The following is a 21,235-nucleotide window of genomic DNA, read 5'->3' on the forward strand; positions in this document are numbered from 1 at the left end:
GTTTCTTTACATTATAGAAGATGTGCTTGTTACTTAAAAGTTTTCAAATTGTTGAGATGTGTATAAAGTAAAAAGTTTAAGCTGTCATCCTCTAATTTTCAACTATTTTTAACAGTTTGAAAGTTGTATAGATGTCTGTTCTGTATTTTTAAGACTACAGAAAATGTTCTTTAATTTTTAGTAACTTTTTTTTTTTTTGGTCTACAGATATTAAAATGCATGCTGTGGTGAAAAAATTGTGCTTAGTTGACAAGATAATTGAGTATTTAAGTGAATGTGTGGGTCAGGATGGTGAGGTAAGACATATTTTTACAGACTGCTGTTTTTATTAATTAAATTTGAAATGAATTCACCTGGATTTGGATGAGTTCTTGGAGTGTCAGTCTTGAGTAACACCCACGACCTGTTCATTTTTTTTTTTTTTAATTTCTTAGAAGTGAGGTCTCTAAAGGAAAAGTAAGCTTAAAATTCCTATTCCATGTATAAGCAGAAGTATATACAAAACTTACTTTTAGTGGAAAGCACTTCTTAATGTTTGCTTTTTAGTTTCACATAATTTTGGTGAAAAAGCATGAATTTAGAATAAGATAATGTTATATTTTGGAGCTTCCCAGGTGGCACAGCTGGAAAGAATCTGCCTGTAATGCCGGTTTGATCCCTGGGTTGGGAAGATCCCCTAGAGGAGGAAATGGCAACCCACTCCAGTATTCTTGCCTGGAGAATCCCATGGACAGAGGAGCCTGGTGGGCTCCAGTCCATGGGGTCATAAAGAGTCGGACATGACTGAGCACACACGCACGCACACACGTATGCAAAGTGTATTTAGTCTCGTCTTAGAACCGATGACCATAGAGAACTGTGTTTGCCCCGCCGGCCAGGTGGTGGAGTGTCTGGTGCAGCCGAGCCTCACGCTCCTGAGGAAGGTGCTCTGCGCCGACCCGGTCCTGCGAGTTTCTCTCTCCCAGCAGACTTCTCTCCTGACCCTGCTCTTCAGAGGTACATAAATTCTGATAGCAAGGAGCTCAGTCTTAAGCTTTAAGTGTTTATTCTTTAACTGTAGGTGACATTTACTTTCCACTTTACTAACAGAATATCAAAGTGGGTATGCCACTAAAAAACCCATCACAGTGGAAAATGTTTAACACTTCTGTGGAAATTTTCTTACAATCCTGTTTCAGAGTAGGCCTTACAGGCAGGAGGGCTGCAGCCTCTGACGGCCCCTGCGCGGTGAGGTGGCTGTCGGGGGTGCGCGGTGGTCAGTTCTGCCTGCAGAGCGAGGGGCTACGGCTGCCGTCACCACTGCCTTCTTCCCAGCATCTGTTTCCTCTCTGTTGTTTGTGTGTGCGTGTGCCTTCAGATCCGACGCTTTGCTGTGATAACCACTTACATTCTTAAACTGGCCTAGAGGGTATATAAACCCAGTCTGGGGAGTGGGAACTAGACCATCCTGAATGGCTCTGAGCATCAATGTGTTATGTTACATTTTATGAAGTGTGATTTTTTTTTTAACCCCTTTCAGTTTGGTTGTAATTGAGTAACGTATTTAGATGGGAAAACTCCATGTAATTTTTGTCTCTTTTTAAATTTTTCTTGCCTTTTCTGACTGTTCTCAGTAGAGAGCTTGGCAACATTATATGCTGTTTTCTTTCTTAGAAGTGTAGGGCCCCTGCTTTTAAATATTCTACAATGTCTTGATTGGATGTCTCAGTATGCTTAACCTTATCAGTTATTAGGCATATTAAGAGATAAATGATACTTGTGTTCAAAATATTCTTAGAATATAGTCATTTCATTTTAACATTTTCTTATCTTCTAATGATTCCTGCTTTCCAAGTTAAAGTTAGGACACAGTTTAAATAATATTGATAAAGCTTCTAACCAGGTAAAGTTCTAGAGACTCAGAGTGTTCAGCCTCATATATTTTGAGTAGTGTGTAAAATTTTATAGTTTTTTAAATAGATTGATGTGGAAGACTAGCAGTTATGGATCTGTAGTTTTCCTTCATCTCATTAATAATTATCTTCCTATTAACCTCATTCAGAAGAACTTAATTCCAGTTTACCATTTCTTTATGATTTTAACTATTCAAGCAGTCAACTAATTATGAGTGCCTATTAGATTCAAAGGTGTTTTCTAAACTAACATAATCTGTACCCTTTTTAATACTTTTTCTATCTCATTGATGTTTCCAATCATTACTTGAGTCTGAGAATAAACAATAATATCTGTCATTAATGAATTTAGTTTCAGGGCAAAATTAGTTTTTTACCTAGGTACTCAATAAGGAAAATTAGTTACTCAGCAGACATCCGTTGACTTCATACTCTGTGCTAGACCAGGAGTGACATCCTCCCAAATGTACTACATCAGAACCTCTGTTAACAAACCCTACAAAAATTTGCATAGATTTGAAAGGTTGAGAGCCACTGTTTTAGTAATGTCAGTTTATCTGGGTTAACATTGCATTTCTCTGAGAATGGCATCTCTTCTCTTTGAGTTAAGATATTTTAAATTTGAGGTTCATTCTTTCTTGAGGTGAAAATATAAAATTATGCTTCTTTTTAATTCTCAGTTTCCTTGATATTTCATGAAGATTGTACCATTGTGACTGAAGTTGGAGCTTTGTTTTGTCTTCTGTTATTTGATGAAGTATCAAGAATGGATATGTGGTGAGCTATAAGAGTTTTAAATGAATTTTGCTCTGAAATATCTGTGTAAGGTTTCTGATGCAGTCTTGCAGCAATACATGGAAATTTCTGACTTAGGAAGCTTATGCTTTCCATGGTAGATATATGTGGTATGATTTTTGGTTTGGGTAGGCAGTATTGGTAGGTGCATTGGCTCAAAAAGTCACCCTGAACTTTACTTTTGAACATCACTAAGTATAAAATTTAATAATTACTATAGTAAATTCTATCATAAATGCATTTTTTAGTATATACTCTCAATTTTGTGTTTTTTTTCTTGAATATTTAATGTAAAAAACCTTGGGGATGATGTTTAGGATGGTAGCATCTGATTAACACTGACCTTGAGCAGGATTACTGGGAGGGAGACACGGAGGCCCCCTGCCAGGATAGCACTTGCATCGTCTGAATCATTTCTTACATGGACTTCTTAAAGAAAAGCACTGTTTGATCTCTATAAGTAGATTGGGGAGTGGCGCCGTGTTGTAACTGGACTAAATGACAGAATCAGCTGCAGCTGTTGATCTGAGCGTCGGTTGAGGAGGGGATGCGGGTTGTGTTTGTTCAACATAACGACGGTCCACTCAGTTGTTCTTTGCTTTTATGTTTCTTCTGTGAAATAGGTCTGATAGTCCTTCCTGCAAACCATCCTCACCATCAGTCTTCAGTTTGCCTGTTTCAGTTTCTAGAAGGTAAAGAATTTCTTTCTTCGATTTTCTCGAAGGTAAAATACCGGTACTGAAAGGGAAATAAAAATCTGATTTGCTAAAGTTTTCATCTAGCTTTTCATCACATGCCTTGTAGCACTTTTGTGTTTCCTTCACAGGCGGGCTTCTGAAGGCTCAGTAAGTGTGCATCCCCTGTCACCAGATATTTGGTTTGGTGGTGTTCACATCTATAGCAAACTTGAGAGAAAACAGGCAGTGAACACTTGCATATACTGCAGTCTAGATTCAGCAACTGTTAAGACGTGGGCCTTCCTTCCTTCCTCCCTCTCTCCCTCTCTTTCAATACATTTATTTATTTTTATGTAATCTTTTTCCCCAACCAGTTTAAAGATAAGTTTCAGACATAATTTTACTTCCCTTCTAATTATTCCAATGTGTACCTCCTTAAATTAAGACATTATCTTATATAACCACTGTACCATGAATGGTCACATTTAAGAAAATGAAAAGCAATTCTGTAATTTGATCTAGTTTCTCTAATTATATCCAAAATATCCTTTATGGATTTTTTTTTTTTTAAAGCAAGATCCAGTCAGGTCATGAATTACATTTGGTATTCATCTTTCTTTAGACTTTTTAAAAAGTAAGTTGTTTTTATGGAAGTGTACACAAAGTTTACAGATCATAAATTTTTCTAGATAAATACATGCATGTATCTAACACATAAAGTACAAAATATCACTAGCATGCCAGAAACCAGTTTCATGCTTCTTCCTTACTTCCAGTGCCCACAAAGGGAATTCTGCTTTCATTTCTGTTCTTGTACGTTGTTCTTGCACTTTATAAAGTGTATCCGTGTCTTTGACTTCTTTTGATTAACTTGGGGAGATTTGTCTGTGTCATGTCATGAAGCACTATTAGGTTTATTTTCATTGCTGTATAGTGTTCTGTGTGAGAGTATACAGCCATATAGTTTACATTCTACCCCTGATGGATGCTGGGTTTTCTGTTTGGGGCTACTATGAATAAATGACTGCTAAGAATATTCTTGAGCATATATAGGTCAGAGGGTATTTACACGTTTAGCTTTAGTAGGTGCTCCTAAACAGTATTCCAGAGTGAGGCGCTGGAACCACCAAAGTGATTCACCCTCCCGGCCCCAGTGTAGCAGCCCCTGCCGCTCCACACCGCATATATTAATATAACGTCCGGATTCCCCCCCAGGCACGTCCATGGTTCACCTTTGATTTACCTGTTTCAGACCTCCCATTAGCCATTTCTCTGAGGAGCCCTGGTTACTCCTAAGGAAAATTCCAATCTTTAAAATTTACCTTTTCTTAAATTATGCAGTCTCAGTTGTAAACAGAATCCTTACCTTATGATGCTTGAAATGAAGAAGCACCCTAAAGTTCCTCTTAGAAATCCTACCCAAGTGTGTTTACCTGACAGTTACAAATATGTGAATTAGGAATTTGGGGTTTATTTTATTAGCAAAATTATTCTTTTAACATTTGAGATGCTAGACATTGCTGTACTGCTAAACACTGTTAAATTAACTTTAAGAGATGCTGCTATTGAATATTTCTTAGATCTAAAAATATTTCTGGGTTCTCTTGGTAACACAGAGTGATTGAGCTTATTGATGATGCTGCTGTGTTCTCAAGTGAAAATAGTTAAGTTGTGATTCTGTCACTTGTTGACTGCTATGAACACAGGCAATTCATTTAGCCTCTGTAAGTCTCATTTTGATCATCTGTAAAATGGATATGCTACTGCCATGCCGTGTAACTGAATAAAAGGTAACATACATTGTTAGCATACAGTGGACATTTGTGCTTCAGATGAACACCATGTATGTGTCGTTCACTGTAGCCATGGGCCTTGATCTCAGGGGCTGTCAGTTCCTTCTGCAGACAGCTCTGATACAACAAGGACTGTGGTAAATCCTCAGTTAAGTGTTTAATCAAGTGTTTTGGGAAGTTTGGAGGAGGGCAGAAGGATAAAGCATGACAGCTGCTCAAAATCGGGACCATGAGAGAGATCTTGGTGTTATTGTAAAGTGGGAGGCATAGAACTAAGTCTCTTTGTGGCTCGCCCTTTTGCATAGCATTTAAGAGTTTAAAAGTTCGTGATCATTTTTATTCCTTCTCTTCAGGTATCATCTACCAGTGCATGTACTTGGCCACCACGCCGTGAGTCCTTACTCCATGGTTTTGCCGTTATCTGCTGACTCTTTGGCCTTGAAGCCGGTATCAGATATGCTGAGGATGGCTTGGAACCTGTCGTGGTATCACGGGACTGACAGTGTGTTGAAGCAAGTGAACTCCGAAGCTGAAATCCAGGAGTAAGTGTGACACATGTAGAAAAGCATTCACATTTCATTAATTTAATTAGGTCTTATTTTTCCTGTAGATCAAGTAGCTGTTTTACTTACAGTCATCTGCTTTTTCACTGAAGATAATAATTTTTACTCTGTTTTATAGGTTATATGTATTCATTCCTTTTGAAAAACTATCACACAAAGAAATTTAAACACGTTGTTCTCTGCTGTTTTAGAGGTTGTATAAAGTTGGGTTAGTTAATAGATTAATTCACTAGGAAAAGTGCTCTGGGTTAGTGTGAAAGCTTCCTAAGTCTATGTGCATTTGTTGTCATTACTATGATGGTGATGATTTTTAAATATATTGAAAATTAGTGTTTTCTTTTGGATGAAAATTATTTTATATTTCTCTAAGCAGGAAAATGTCAATATAAACATCCTCAAGCTACTGTCAGTTCAGTTCAGTCTCTCAGTCGTGTCCGACTCTTTGCGACCCCATGAACCGCAGCACTGTAAAACCCTAATGTTGACAGATACACATAAGATTTTTCTTTGGCTATGAGTCACCCTTTAATTAAAAGGAAGCAAAGATAAAACAGAATTTGGGGGAGCTAGTTGATAGTAAAAATAATTGTGAGCTTTTATTTAAATAGCTTCTATTGCTCTTTGTTTAGATTTTTAGATACACTGAAGTTATCCACCGAGGACACCCTTACTCTGAAGATGACCCACACACCCAGTGGACTCAAGGACTGTCTCCGCTCCATCGTTCAGGCCGCAGGCCACAGGGAAGTGAGGGCCGCCCTCACAAGGATGAGTTTTTATCTCCTAAATGACAGATTGTCTTTCAAGGGCGGCACTGGCCTGTGTGGAGTTACCCTGAAGTCCTTGTCTTGGCACACCACACTAAACAGGTCAGTGTCAGCTCAAGGTGCCAGGCCAGAGACCTGGACTGGATCATGTTTGGGTTCCTCTCCATACACTTAAGATAAGAGCGTGTGTTCTTACTGTTGGTATCGTGAGAGAGAAATGTGTTTTTTAGAAAGAAAAACTTAAGGATTTTTAGTTATCTGTAACACATAGCTAATAACAGCAAAAGAGAACATTTGAACATAATTACTGCAGTTTGGAGTTACAAATAAATTGTTACAATTTTTTATAGACATTAAAGTTATTCTACTTAGGTCCTATCATAGAAAATCTTAGTTTATCTTACAAAAGTAAGTGATTAGGATAAGACGGGGTAAACTGAATGCTTATCCTGTCCATATTATAAATGAGCTATCAGGGAATTGATTAAAGCCTTGGTAACCCGGGCTGTTTTATTTGCTTTTGCCTTTGTTTTGTTCTTAAGTAAATTATCTCATTGATATTTTTATTCTAAATTTCATGAAGTTGATAACCATGTGGAGGTACTTTGGTAGTTATTGGAAAACCCCGGCCTGTAAATTTAACACATTTAACTGATAGCAGATGGCTGCATTTGAAACAAGACGGATAAACAGCTGTTGCCAGCAATTTTACATTTCAGTCTTCATAGGACTTTAGTATAAAATGTATAACTTTCTGTTAAACAAAGTGTGCAGTTTTCAAAATGCAAGGTCATATGAGTTTCTAAGATGTGGACGCTCGTTTAGTGTAGCTCTCACAATTTAGATATCTAATTTGCCTTTTCCAGTGGTGTGTTGGAGTGAGCTAGGACCGCCTTGTTAGAGAGCTGCTGGTTAAATTATCTGAATTTTTGCAAGTTAGTTGTTAAACACAATCACTCTTAAAAATTATATTTTGTAAACTTGCAGCCAAATTATATGAAAGATAAAGGTAACAATTATGCAAAGTCATCACTTCCTAATTATTTTACGACATTTCAGTGTTATCTGTGTTCTCGAAGCTGTTTATGTGGATCTGTCTGTGTCACTGGATGCTGTGTGACGGTGAGCTGCAGGCCTCCCCACACAGCTGGGTGGTCCCTTGGTGGACGGCAGGCAGACACGGCCGGGAATCTACATTGTAGAGGTTGGCAAGCACAGCAAGTCAGCCTCCCCCTCACTGCTCAGCCACTGGTTAAATGCTTATCTGCACACCACTTACTTTAAAGAGCTAGAAACCATGGTTATGGTTTTCTTTTATTGTAGGTTTTTGCAAGTTCTTCCTGCTTGCACTGAAGATGAGAAGCTATTAATAGATATCATACATTTTCTCAATAAGTTATTGAAGGAACAAAGGAAAAATGTACCCGTAGAACTTCTAAACTGGCTTCTAGAATTACTTCTTAGACAAGTAAGTGCTGTTAAGGAATTTGAATTTTAGGTTTGACAGATGATGTGTTTATAAAGATTATTAATACTGTGTATGGAAATATGGAGAAGTATAATTTTTACATAGCTCATGTTTAGCAAAGTAGTCCTTCTGTGTAATCAATAGCTTTTAGCAGTGTGCCTTCCTAACATGACTGAGTTTAAGTTAAAAGTCTGTGGACTAAATGGGACGTTCTGTCTTGGTGTTCAACAAAACCTGATCTCTGCGTGAACTTTCAGCTTGCAACCGTATTTTTCAGTGAGGTTCTTAGAGCGGAGAAGTTCAGATAGGCCTGTGAAGAGGCAGGGAGCCAAGCCTGGAGGCAGAGGGACAGTGCTGGGGAGGTTGGAAAGAATGAGTCAGACTGTTCAGACTTCAATGTAAGTTTACCGTAGTATTTACCCTTCCAGCCCTTACTACTCTCTACTTTTTGTAGATAAATGTGTTTTAAGAAACCTGCCGAGAACCCAGGAAGCTAGCGTACTTTTTATAGCTGGTCTATGTGTTTTATTTTTACAGATACTGTATGGATTTACTTAAGCTACTAAAGACAAACCTTTGCACAATCATGAGAAAAACACAGTAAAATTAGGAAAAAGGGCCTAAACTGCAACCGAAGATAGTAGACGTTATAAAACAAAAATGTTTCATTATATGTTAATGCATTGCAAAGCTCATTTAAAGACTCGATTCTGTATAAAAATGCAAGGTGCTCATATAATGTAAGTTAGAAATTCTAATTGAGAATGCTTTTAAAAGTAGTTATAGATTTAAAAGGTATGTATATGAATGTTTACGTGTGTAAAGCTTGTTTTGATGTTGATTGTCGTCTACCTTACTGTGATTGGTGTGAAGGAGGACTGTTTTGTTCACAGCTCCATACCCGGCATCTGCCATGGTGCAGTGGCCACAGTGAGCACTCAGTTCAGTCCTCAGTCGTGACTGACTCTCTGCAACCCCATGGACTGCAGCACGCCAGGCCTCCCTGTCCATCACCAACTCCCGGAGCTTACTCACACTCATGTCCATTGAGTCGGTGATGCCACCCAGCCATCTCATCCTCTGCCGTCCCCTTCTCCTCCCGCCTTCAAGTGTTCCCAGCATAAGGGTCTTTTCCAATGAGTCAGCTCTTTGCATCAGGTGGCCAAAGTATTGGAGTTTCAGCTTCAGCATCTGTCCTTCCAATGAATATTCAGGACTGATTTCCTTTAGAATGAACTGGTTGGATCTCCTTACAGTCCAAGGGACTCTCAAGAGTCTTCTCCAACACCACAGTTCAAAAGCATCAATTCTTTGGCACTCAGTTTTCTTTATGGTCCAACTCTCTCATCCATACGTGACTACTGGAAAAACCATAGCTTTGACTAGACGGACCTTTGTTGACAAAGTAATGTCTCTGCTTTTTAATATTCAGAATGGTTGTCTATGGAGGCTTTACAAATAGCTGTGAAAAGAGGAGACGTGAAAGGCAAAGGAGAAAAGGAAAGATACACTCATTTGAATGCAGAGTTCCAAAGAATAGCAAGGAGAGATAAGAAAGGTTTCCTCAGTGATCAGTGTAAAGAAGTAGAGGAAAACAGTAGAATGGGAAAGACTAGAGATCTCTTCAAGAAAATTAGAGATACCAAGGGAACATTTCATGCAAAGATGGGCACAATAAAGGACAGAAATGATACGAACCTAACAGAAGCAGAAGATATTATTAAGAAGAGGTGGCAGGAATACAGAGAAGAATTATACAAAAAAGATCTTCATGATCCAGATAACCACGATGATGTGATCACTCACCTAGAGCCAGACATCCTGGAATGCGAAGTCAAGTGAGCATTCAGTAAACATTTATTAACTCACTAGTAAATGTAATATTAAGGAAGCTGGGTAATTAATTACAAGAAACACACATTACCCTCATTTCATTTTTTTTTCCATTTATTTTTATTAGTTGGAGGCTAATTACTTTACAATATTGTAGTGGGTTTTGTCATACATTGACATGAATTAGCCATGGATTTACACGTATTCCCCATCCCGATCCCCCCTCCCACTTCCCTCTCTACCCGATCCCTCTGGGTCTTCCCAGTGCACCAGGCCCGAGCACTTGTCTCATGCATCCAACCTGGACTGGTGATCTGTTTCACCCTAGATAATATACATGTTTCGATTCTGTTCTCTCGAAACATCCCACCCTTGCCTTCTCCCACAGAGTCCAAAAGTCTGTTCTGAACATCTGTGTCTCTTTTTCTGTTTTGCATATAGGGTTATCGTTACCATCTTTCTAAATTCCATATATATGTATTAGTATACTGTATTGGTCTTTATCTTTCTGGCTTACTTCACTCTGTATAAGGGGCTCCAGTTTCATCCATCTCATTAAGAGCTGATTCAAATGAATTCTTTTTAATGGCTGAGTAATATTCCATGGTGTATATGTACCACAGCTTCCTTATCCATTCGTCTGCTGATGGGCATCTAGGTTGCTTCCATGTCCTGGCTATTATAAACAGTGCTGTGATGAACATTGGGGTGCACGTGTCTCTTTCAGATCTGGTTTCCTCGGTGTGTATGCCCAGGAGTGGGATTGCTGGGTCATATGGCAGTTCTCTTTCCAGTTTTTTAAGGAATCTCCACACTGTTCTCCATAGTGGCTGTACTAGTTTGCATTCCCACCAACAGTGTAAGAGGGTTCCCTTTTCTCCACACCCTCTCCAGCATTTATTGCTTGTAGACTTTTGGATAGCAGCCATCCTGACTGGAGTGTAATGGTACCTCATTGTGGTTTTGATTTGCATTTCTCTGATAGTGAGTGATGTTGAGCATCTTTTCATGTGTTTGTTAGCCATCTGTATGTCTTCTTTGGAGAAATGTCTGTTTAGTTCTTTGGCCTATTTTTTGATTGGGTCATTTATTTTTCTGGAATTGCTTGTATATTTTTGAGATTAATCCTTTGTCTGTTTCTTCATTTGCTATTATTTTCTCCCAATCTGAGGGCTGTCTTTTCACCTTGCTTATACCCTCATTTCATAAGATGTTGCAATACAACATAAATGGAAACTGCGGGCCATAGTACGTATGTAAGTATATTTATAGAATAATAACTCCTAGAACTATAATTGCTGGAGTCAATTACAAATTGCAGAGACATGTGTATATGTGTTTCTGTTGAGTTTGTTTTAAATAGATAACCCTTATTTTGAATGACATGAAGATATTTACATGATTGGAGCTCTTTTGTTTCCTTTTCCGTGAATTGTCCCTTGATGCCCTTGTTAAGTTTTGCCCCACAGTTGGGTTTTTTGTCTCCTCTAGCACATGTGTGCTCACACACACACCCTCTCCCCCTTTGTCTTTCGTTTTTGGTAACAGAAGAGCCCTTCATAAATTAGCCCTTTATCCGTGATATGGGTTACAAACTTTTTTTTCATTAGTCTTCTGACCTTACTGTATTTTTGAGTTATTTTCCTATTTTAGGCACCCCTTTCATCTCCTAGCTTTTGTTAGTTGTTTCTACTTTTCATCTTTCATAGTACTTAAACTGTGCTCCATGACCTTAATTTCTGCATTTAGGCATAGTCTACAGGGGTGTGTGTGGTGTGTGTATATATATATGTATGTGAGAGAGTGAGAGAGAAGAATCTGACCTCTCACCCCTTGACCATTACTACCCCAGCCCGAGCCATCTACTATAAAGACATGGGAAACTGAGAAAAATACTTATAATGTAAATGAGAGACATAGTACGTGAACCATGAAATTCCAGATATTCAAGCTGGATTTCGAAAAGGCAGAGGAACCAGAGATCGAATTGCCAACATCCGCTGGATCATTGAAAAAGCAAGAGAGTTCCAGAAAAACATCTACTTCTGCTTTATTGACTATGCCAAAGGCTTTGACTGCGTGGATCACAATAAACTGTGGGAAATTCTGAAGGAGATGGGACTCCCAGACCACCTGACCTGCCTCTTGAGAAACCTGTATGCAGGTCAGGAAGCAACAGTTAGAACTGGACATGGAACAGACTGGTTCCAAATTGGGAAAGGAGTACGTCAAGGCTGTATATCGTCACCCTGCTTATTTAACTTACATGCGGAATACATCATGAGAAACACTGAGCTGCAAGAAGCACAAGCTGGAATCAGGATTTCTGGGAGAAATATCAATAACCTCAGATATGCAGATCACACCACCCTTATGGCAGAGAGTGAAGAGGAACTAAAAAGCCTCTTGATGAAAGTGAAAGAGGAGAGTGAAAAAGTTGGCTTAAAGCTCAACATTCAGAAAACTAAGATCATGGCATCTGGTCCCATCACTTTATGGCAAATAGATGTAGAAATAGTGGAAACAGTGGCAGACTTTATTTTTTTGGGCTCCAAAATCACTGCCGATGGTGACTGCAGCCATGAAATTAAAAGATGGTTGCTCCTTGAAAGAAAAGCTATGACCAACGTAGAGAGCGTATTAAAAAGCAGAGACATTACTTTGCCAACAAAGGTCCATCTAGTCCAAGCTGTGGTTTTTCTAGTAGTCATGTATGGATGTGAGAGTTGGACTATAAAGAAAGCTGAGTGCCAAAGAATTGATGCTTTTGAACTGTGGTGTTGGAGAAGACTCTTGAGAGTCCCTTGGACTGCAGGGAGATCCAACCAGTCCATCCTAAAGGAGATCAGTCCTGGGTGTTCATTGGAAGGACTGATGCTGAAGCTGAAACTCCAATACTTTGGCCACCTGATGCAAAGAGCTGACTCATTGGAAAAGACCGGATGCTGGAAACAGTTGAAGGCAGGAGGAGAAAGGGACGACAGAGGATGAGATGGCTGGATGGCATCGCCGACTGAATGCACCCAAGTTTGAGTAGACTCTGGGAGCTGGCCATGAGCACGGAGGCCTGGCGTGCTGCAGTCCATGGGGCGCAGAGTCGGACACGAGCGAGCGACTGCCTGGGCTGACCGAGAGATGACATGCTCACTCCCTGAGTTCTCAGTTTGAGTTCCTCATGAGGTGATTGTCCTTCCAGAGGACATAGGCGTATTGTTCAAAGTTTACGTTTCTGTTACTTTCCCAAGGATGCTTTTGAACTACTGAATTTGCTTTTATTTTCTCTTTTCCTTTAATTACTAAAAAATTAAGGAAACATTTGGAGGCAAAAATTGCCTGAAAAATTCCTGAATATTTTTAATAAAGCAAACAGGAAAACCTAATGTCATAGTTCTTTTAACTTTTAAGTCTGCTTAAGTATTTTAGAGATTAGATATTAAGATATTATTAAAATAATTTCTATAAAGCTTTTCCTCTGAATGAGTTTTTTGATAACTTGAGTTTTGATCTGTACACTTTTTTATAACTTCATAATATTTTTGTTCATTTTAAGAAAAGAATAACCTTTAAAACAATCTCCTTCTTTGGTAGAGTTCTTGTACACTGGGAATTGTGGTGGCTTTGGTTTCTGAAAATAGGTATATTTTGGGCTTTAGTTTTAGAATCTTTTCTTGAAAATCTGTACAATAGTTGACTGTTTGTAAATAAGGCTGTACATAGTATGTAACAATAGAAAAATTAAAATATATTTACCTAAATTGTGTAAGTATAGTCAATTAAAACTTTATATTTCAATGATTATGAATTTTGTAGTATGTCATGAGTGGTGATATATATTCCATAATTTATTCATAGTTTTGAAATTAAAATGAAATTTATTCACAGTGGTAGATGATGATACTGTAATGTTAATGCAGTTTTAGAAAAGGATTTTTGGTATTTGTTTGACTTTGTGTGGTAGTAAAGCTGCTTTAGAAAACTTTTCTCTTGTCTTCTCATATATTATCATGACTAGTGTTATAAATAATAATAATACTTTTAAGCATGAGCAAAGTAACTTAAGGAGAATTTACTCTCTAATATCATGCTACAAGGGTTAAATTATTAAGTGTTATGTTAAATCAATAAGTCTTAGTTTCTCCAGAACATGATTAACAACACCAAACAATACAACCTTTTGGGGGAACAGCATATAGCTCAATTAGAGAGTAAATACATGTTTTACAAACTTCATTTTTTAGAGTCCAAATCCACTATTGGACCTGCTGGTTCTGACGGAGTCCCAGACGCGAGAGGAAATGGATGATGTCCGCACTGCGGTCAGGCAGCAGCTCCAGAAAGAGCTGATTGCTCTCTTCAGTACCTTGCTGCTCAGTTTTGAGGCCGTTACTGACAGGTACCATTGGGATCATTGGAGGTTTGGGGACATTTATGTAGAACCTGGTTTTCTTTTGATTTCCAAAGAGTCTTTTCACTTGTTTCAAATTAAGAGGAGGAAAGATTTCAGTAAAAATCAGTTGTGGTGGTCTGTTTTTATTTCAGTCCTGATTGTAATTTCACATATACAACACGTGCGTGCACACTATTTTGTTGTCTCTAGGCTTAGTTCTTGGGGCTTCCCTGGTGGTTGAGATAGTAAAGAATCCGTCTGCAATGCAGGAGACCCAGGAAGATCTGGAGAAGGGAATGGCAATCCCCTGTAGTCTTCTTGCCTAGAGAATTGCACGGACAGAGGAGCCTGGCGGGCTGTAGTCCACAGAGTTGCAGAGTTGGACACACAAACTCAAGAGTCAGACACGATGAAGGGACTAACACTTTCACTTAGTTCTTGGTTCTCTCTTACTTTGCTACACATCTGACCGAGCAGTCATACCCATTTCTGTGACTTCACAAATTTTTGCATTGATGATTTTCAAATGTATGTCTGTAACTCTGACTTAAAAGTTTTAAACTCATAATTTTAACCATAATTTAAAATTCATAGTTTTAATTTTAAAGTATACAGTTGAGTGGGTTTTGATATATATACAGTGTGCAACTATCACTGGTTAATTCCAGAACATTTTCATTACCCCAAAGCAGTCTGTCGCCATTCACCCTTACCCAGACCCCTAGTAACCATTGATTAATCTTCTTTCTCTATGAATTTGTGTATTCTGGACATTTCATATAACCGGCGTCAAGCAATATGTGACCTTTTTTATGTCTGGCTCTTTTCATTTAGCATCATGTTTTCAAGGTCTGTCCACATTGTAGCAGATGGCGGTGACTAAATGATAGTCCATGGACAGATGTGCCGCGTTCTGCTTATCTGTTCACCTGCTGGGGGCCTTTGAGTCCTCCTTTCACTGTGGTGAATTGTGGTGTTACGAACATTCATTTACAAATTTCTGTGTTAATGTGTGTTTTCAGTTCTGAGTGTATACCTACGACTGGAATTGTGGGTTCATGTGGTAACTCTGTGTTAACTTTTAATTTCATTATCAGTTGTCAACACTGGTACCCATTTATGCATTTTTCAGTGTAATTGTTACTTGTATTTTAGATCATATATTCTGGATGGTATATTCACTGTGTTTTCCTTGGAAAGACTTGTTTTAAGAGGGGATATTTAGTGCCATTTCCACTAGTTCCTACTTTTATGATACAGTGAATTGTTAGTAACCCTCTACCACCAGTAAGAAAGCCCATTAAACCCATTAAATTTGTTCTGTGGTTGATTTTTTTCCCTCCTTCATGTACACAGAAAATGCTTGGAGCTTTTTTACGTTTTCCAAACACAGCTGGCCCTGAAACTACTCCAGTGTCTGAGAGTCACGGACGCTCCTCACTTCTATGGCCTGCCGTCCCTCGAGAGGACATTGCGGGGGATGGCCCACCTCACGGCGTGTCCGGGGTGGAGCGCACACTCTCCTCTCACAAAGCCACTCGACATTTGCGGGAAATACTTGTCAGGTCTCCTTGAAGTAAGTAAAAATAGCCACTGACTGTAAACAGCAATAATACAGCCCTAGATCAAAGCTGTTCACTGTTTATTGATCACTCGGTGTGTGCCAGGCACAGTATGAAGTGCATTGTGAGTGCCACTGTATTTAATGTAGATGATTACTGTTTGTGTTGTTGGCCAGTCTCTCAGCTGTGTCCGACTCTCTGCAACCCCATGAGGTGCAGCATGCCAAGCTCCCCTGACCTTCACTGTCTCCTGGAGTATTGTTTATGACTCATCATGATTAAATGTTTTAATGATTTTTATTATCAAATGTGTAACTAAGGTTACTTTTATGAATAAACTCATTTTTAAGAAAAGTAAGGCTTACACTTAATTAAGCCCCTTTATTTGGGTAACTTGTTTATATATGTTTATTAACCCTTTTGTAAATCATACTTCAGATGATATTATCTAGGATTTGTTTCCAAAAGTACATCTTACTTTTTTTTTAAATTTCAAAATTTTAAATACTCCCATCTGTCCTATAAAGTTTAATGTGACTATAATGTAAAATTTATTAGAGTCACTTTAGTGAACTATTTTTTTGAGTAATTATAAATACTGAAAAGGAGCAAAGTATCAGTATATTAATTAGTTATTTCATATTCATGGAGTGGGAAACAGCAACCCATTCCAGTATTCTAGCCTGAAAAATTCCATGGACAGAGGAGCCTGGTGGGCTACAGTCATTGGGTCACGGAGAGTTGGACATGACTAAGCATACACACACACACACACATCTCATATTTAAAGGTGTCTGTGGTCAGAAATATATGCAATTCTGGAACAAATATATTAAGTAAATACTTACCACTTTTTTTAAAAAGTCAACTCCTCCAATGCTTTTAATGTAATTCAGTCTACAAATATTCATTGGAAGGACTGATGCTGAAGCTGAAACTCCAATACTTTGGCTGCCTGATGCGAAGAACTGACTCTTTTGAAAATACCCTGATGCTGGGAAAGATTGAGGGCAGGAGGAGAGGGGATGACAGAGGATGAGATGGTTGGATGGCATCACCGACTCAATGGACATGAATTCGACTAAACTCTGGGAGTTGGTGATGGACAGGGAGGCCTGGTGTGCTGCGGTTCATGGGGTCGCAAGGAGTCAGACACGACTGAGTGACTGAACTGAACTGACTTACAAGTATCTACTTTATAGCTTTATTTATAATGCAATGTATAAATACTCCTTTATCAACCTTTTGGAACACATCGCCTCTATGAGGTGATTCTGTCAGTTACAAATCAGGAATATGTGAGGACCTGCTATAGCAGTAACTGAAGAAATATTTTGCTGTTTATATTTAGAAACCATCAGAAGTGCTTTTTGTTTGTAAAAGCTGTGTAAGAGGAGAGACTTCAGATCACATCTGTGTTTCAAACACCCAAATTAAAATGAGCTTTCCGTGTTATTGAAAAACAAAAAGGTTTAGTTCTAGGTAAAAAGTCAAGGCAAAAAGAACATACTATCACTCTAAGCTCAGTTGTATTTGGGTAGTGAAAAATCAGCACAGCTAAGGAATAGAAGAAAAGTATGATCCTAGTTTTATGAAAACTTTATTAACAAAGCTTTGGAATAAACACAGGAATGCATTTTATCTTCATGTCAGTATAACATCTTGGGAAGAAAATCTTTATCTTTAAATGACAGGACAGTAATACATATTTAATCTTATTTGGGTTCTTCTGCTTACTTCAGTAGCTAAACAGGTTTCTTTTTTTTTTTTACTACTGACTAAATTGATCCTTCCATAGTTTATTGTCATCCATACAGTCAAAGGCTTTGGCATAGTCAATAAAGCAGAAATAGATGTTTTTCTGGAACTCTCTTGCTTTTTCGATGATCCAGTGAATGTTGGTAATTTGATCTCTGGTTCCTCTGCCTTTTCTAAAACCAGCTTGAACATCTGGAAGTTCATGGTTCACGTATTGCTGAAGCCTGGTTTGGAGCATTTTGAGCATTACTTTCAAGCGTGTGAGATGAGTGCAATTGTGTGACAGTTTGAGCATTCTTTGGCATTGCCTTTCTTTGGGATTGGAATGAAAACGGACCTTTTCCAGTCCTGTGGCCACTGCTGAGTTTTCCAAATTTGCTGACATATTGAGTGCAGCATTTTCACAGCATCATCTTTCAGAATTTGAAATAGCTCAAATGGAATCCCATCACCTCCACTAGCTTTGTTCGTAGTGGTGCTTCCTAAGGCCCACTTGACTTCACATTCCAGGATGTCTGGCTCCAGGTGAGTGATCACACCATTGTGATTATCTGGGTCGTGAAGATCTTTTTTGTACAGTTCTTCTGTGTATTCTTGCCACCTCTTCTTAATACCTTTTACTTCTGTTAGGTCCCTACCATTTCTGTCCTTTATTGACCCATCTTTGCATGAAATTTTCCCTTGGTATCTCTAATTTTATTGAAGAGATCTCTAGTCTTTCCCATTCTGTTGTTTTCCTCTATTTCTTTGCATTGATCGCTGAGGAAGGCTTTATCTCTCCTTGCTCTTTTTTGGAACTCTGCATTCAAGTGGGTATATCTTTCCTTTTCCTTTGCTTTTCACTTCTCTTCTTTTCACAGCTATTTGTAAGGCCTCCTCAGACAGCCCTTTTGCTTTTTTGCATTTCTTTTCCATGGGGATGGTCTGATCCCTGTCTCCTGTACAGTGTCACGAACCTCAGGCCATAGTTCATCAGGCACTCTGTCTATCAGATCTAGCCCCTTAAATCTATTTTTCACTTCCACTGTATAATCATAAGGGATTTGATTTAGGTCATAGCTCAATGGTCTAGTGGTTTTCCCTACTTTCTTCAGTTTAAGTGTGAATTTGGCAATAAGGAGTTCGTGATCTGAGCCACAGTCAGCTCCCGGTCTTGTTTTTGCTGACTGTATAGAGCTTATCCATCTTTGGCTGCAAAGAATATAATCAATCTGATTTTGGTGTTGACCATCTGGTGATGTCCATGTGTAGAGTCTTCTCTTGTGTTGTTGGAAGAGGGTGTTTGCTATGACCAGTGCGTTCTCTTGGCAGAACTCTATTAGCCTTCACCCTGCTTCATTCTGTACTCCAAGGCCGAATTTGCCTGTTACTCCAGCTGTTTCTTGACTTCCTACTTTTGCGTTCCAGTCCCCTATAATGAAAAGGACATCTTTTTTGCGTGTTATTTCTAAAAGGTCTTGTAGGTCTTCATAGAACTGTTCAACTTCAGCTTCTTCAGCGTTACTGGTTGGGGCATAGGCTTGGATTACCGTGATAGTGAATGGTTTGCTTTGGAAATGAACAGAGATCATTCTGTCGTTTTTGAGATTGCCTCCGAGTACTGCATTTCGGACTCTTTTGTTGACTATGATGGCTACTCCATTTCTTCTAAGGGATTCCTGCCCACAGTAGTAGATATAATGGACATCTGAGTTAAATTCACCATTCCAGTCCATCTTAGTTCACTGATTGCTAGAATGTCGACATTCACTCTTGCCATCTCCTGTTTTACCACTTCCAATTTGCCTTGATTCATGGACCTGACATTCCAGGTTCCTATGCAATATTGCTCTTTATAGCATCGGACCTTGCTTCTATCACCAGTCACATCCACAACTGGGTATTTTTTTTGCTTTGGCTCCATCCCTTCTTTCATATGCAGGTCAGGAAGTAACAGTTAGAACTGGACATGGAACGACAGACTGGTTCCAAATAGGAAAAGGAGTATGTCAAGGCTGTATATTGTCACCCTGCTTATTTAACTTCTTAACTTATTTAACCCCTATGTGTGGGACATTATATGATGTACATAGACATGTTTCAGAGGAGTCTGTAACATATTTTCAAGGATTTTCTAAGTCAGATGGAAGGACTTTTTCCTCAAATGGCTGTCTCCTAACTCCCTATGTTCATTCTGGTTCAGCTTCTCAGATAAGGGTCTGTTGTTGTTCAGTTGCTAAATCATGTCCAACTCTTTGTAACTCCATGGACTGCAGCCCGCCAGGCTCCTCTGTCTCCTGAAGTTTGTTCAGAGTCATGTCCATTGAGTCGGTGATGCCATCCAACCATCTCATCCTCTGTCATCCCCTTCTCCTTTTGCTTCAATCTTTCCCAGCATCAGGGTCTTTTCCAGTGAGTTGGCTCTTCACCTCAGGTGGCCAAAGTATTGGAGTGTCATCATCAGTCCTTCCAATGAATATTCAGGACTGATTTCCTTTAGGCTTGACTGGGTTGATCTCCTTGCAGTCCAAGGGCTCAAGAGTTTTCTCCAGAACCGTAGTTCAAAAGCATCAATTCTTCAGTGCTCAGCTTTCTTTATAGTCTAACTCTCACATCAGTACATAACTACTGGAAAAACCATAGCTTTGACTATACAGACCTTTGCCCAGAAAAGGGCAGATAGCTTTAAATAAGAAACATTTCTTTTGTTGTTATTGACGGAAATATGTTAAATCCCTCAGATATGTGGGAGATGAAAAGCTGACAGCCAATGATTTAAACAACTAATATATATTTAGATATGGAATAGAAATCTAAGATGGCTTATGAATGGAGAAACTGTTTACATTTGAACCATAATTCTAGAAACCTAGCCTAACTCTGGTGGTTAGTAAGAGTTCTGTATAGCTAGCATTGTCTAAGTATACTTTTCAACAAGGTATTTATAAACTGAATTCTTACTTCAAAAGGATATTATAATATTTGAAATGTTACAAGCATATTTTAAATCACAGAATCTCCTAGGTGTATACTACACACGCTTTGTTAGAATTTTGAAGGAAAAAAAGTTTGTATGAAGAATGTTTACTTGTGATGCAATACGTGTAACGAAATTTTACCTTCTGAACCATTTTTAAGTGTATAAACTGAGAATCTGACAGTGTATGAATACTTTACGTGGTGAAGGTCCAGCTCAGACGAGTCAGTAGAAAGGTATATGTTTAGCCTCGAAGAGTAAAGCTGCCCCCGAATTGTGTGCGTTTGCTCTTCAGGTCATCACATCCTTCTACGTGGAGCGCGGAGGAAATGCGATGTCCTTCATGGGAAAAGGGGTCACAAAGAGCACCGTTCTCTGCCTGCTGCACTTGTCGCACGAGATGATGGCCCAGGCCCAGAGCTCGGTGAGCGCGCTCGCAGCCGCCTGTCCTCCCACGGTTGCCAGGAAGGGAGTGCGCTGTGTCTGATGTTTCAGGCCTGTCTGTTTACTCGAGAAAAATGTCTTTTCATGTCTCCTTTTTAGGAGACAAAAATGGTTTTTAACTAAGCAGTTTCTTAGAAGCTGTATTTTATACAAACCTGAATTTTACTTTTTTATTTTACTTGAAATCTACATGCCCTGGAGAACTGCTTTTTTGTCTAAATTACCGGGAAAATAGCAGTTCTGAAGAAACAAGGGACATGTGTAACTTCTTAAGGAGGAGCTGAGATTTTTGTTTGCCGTATGTTGGCTAAATAATGAATTAAAGCCAAGTCTTTAGTAT

General features: G+C 38.8%; 1 protein-coding gene across 4 annotated transcripts in view; it reads left to right on the forward strand.

The window, feature by feature from the left end:
• The window catches only part of RTTN (rotatin), a 118,777-nt gene that overhangs the window by 42,571 nt on the left and 54,971 nt on the right, over positions 1-21,235 (forward strand). For all 4 annotated transcript variants that reach the window (XM_043889088.1, XM_043889087.1, XM_043889089.1 and 1 more), the window contains 10 exons: positions 208-296; positions 879-996; positions 2,573-2,669; positions 3,311-3,379; positions 5,511-5,699; positions 6,350-6,589; positions 7,811-7,955; positions 14,027-14,181; positions 15,532-15,751; positions 20,747-20,875. In XM_043889088.1, the coding sequence (XP_043745023.1) occupies positions 208-296; positions 879-996; positions 2,573-2,669; positions 3,311-3,379; positions 5,511-5,699; positions 6,350-6,589; positions 7,811-7,955; positions 14,027-14,181; positions 15,532-15,751; positions 20,747-20,875 (1,451 nt within the window). The remainder of the gene's footprint in view (positions 1-207; positions 297-878; positions 997-2,572; positions 2,670-3,310; positions 3,380-5,510; positions 5,700-6,349; positions 6,590-7,810; positions 7,956-14,026; positions 14,182-15,531; positions 15,752-20,746; positions 20,876-21,235) is intronic.

Source organism: Cervus elaphus, chromosome 27 (assembly GCF_910594005.1).
Source record: "Cervus elaphus chromosome 27, mCerEla1.1, whole genome shotgun sequence".
In the NCBI taxonomy this organism is placed as follows: domain Eukaryota; kingdom Metazoa; phylum Chordata; class Mammalia; order Artiodactyla; family Cervidae; genus Cervus; species Cervus elaphus.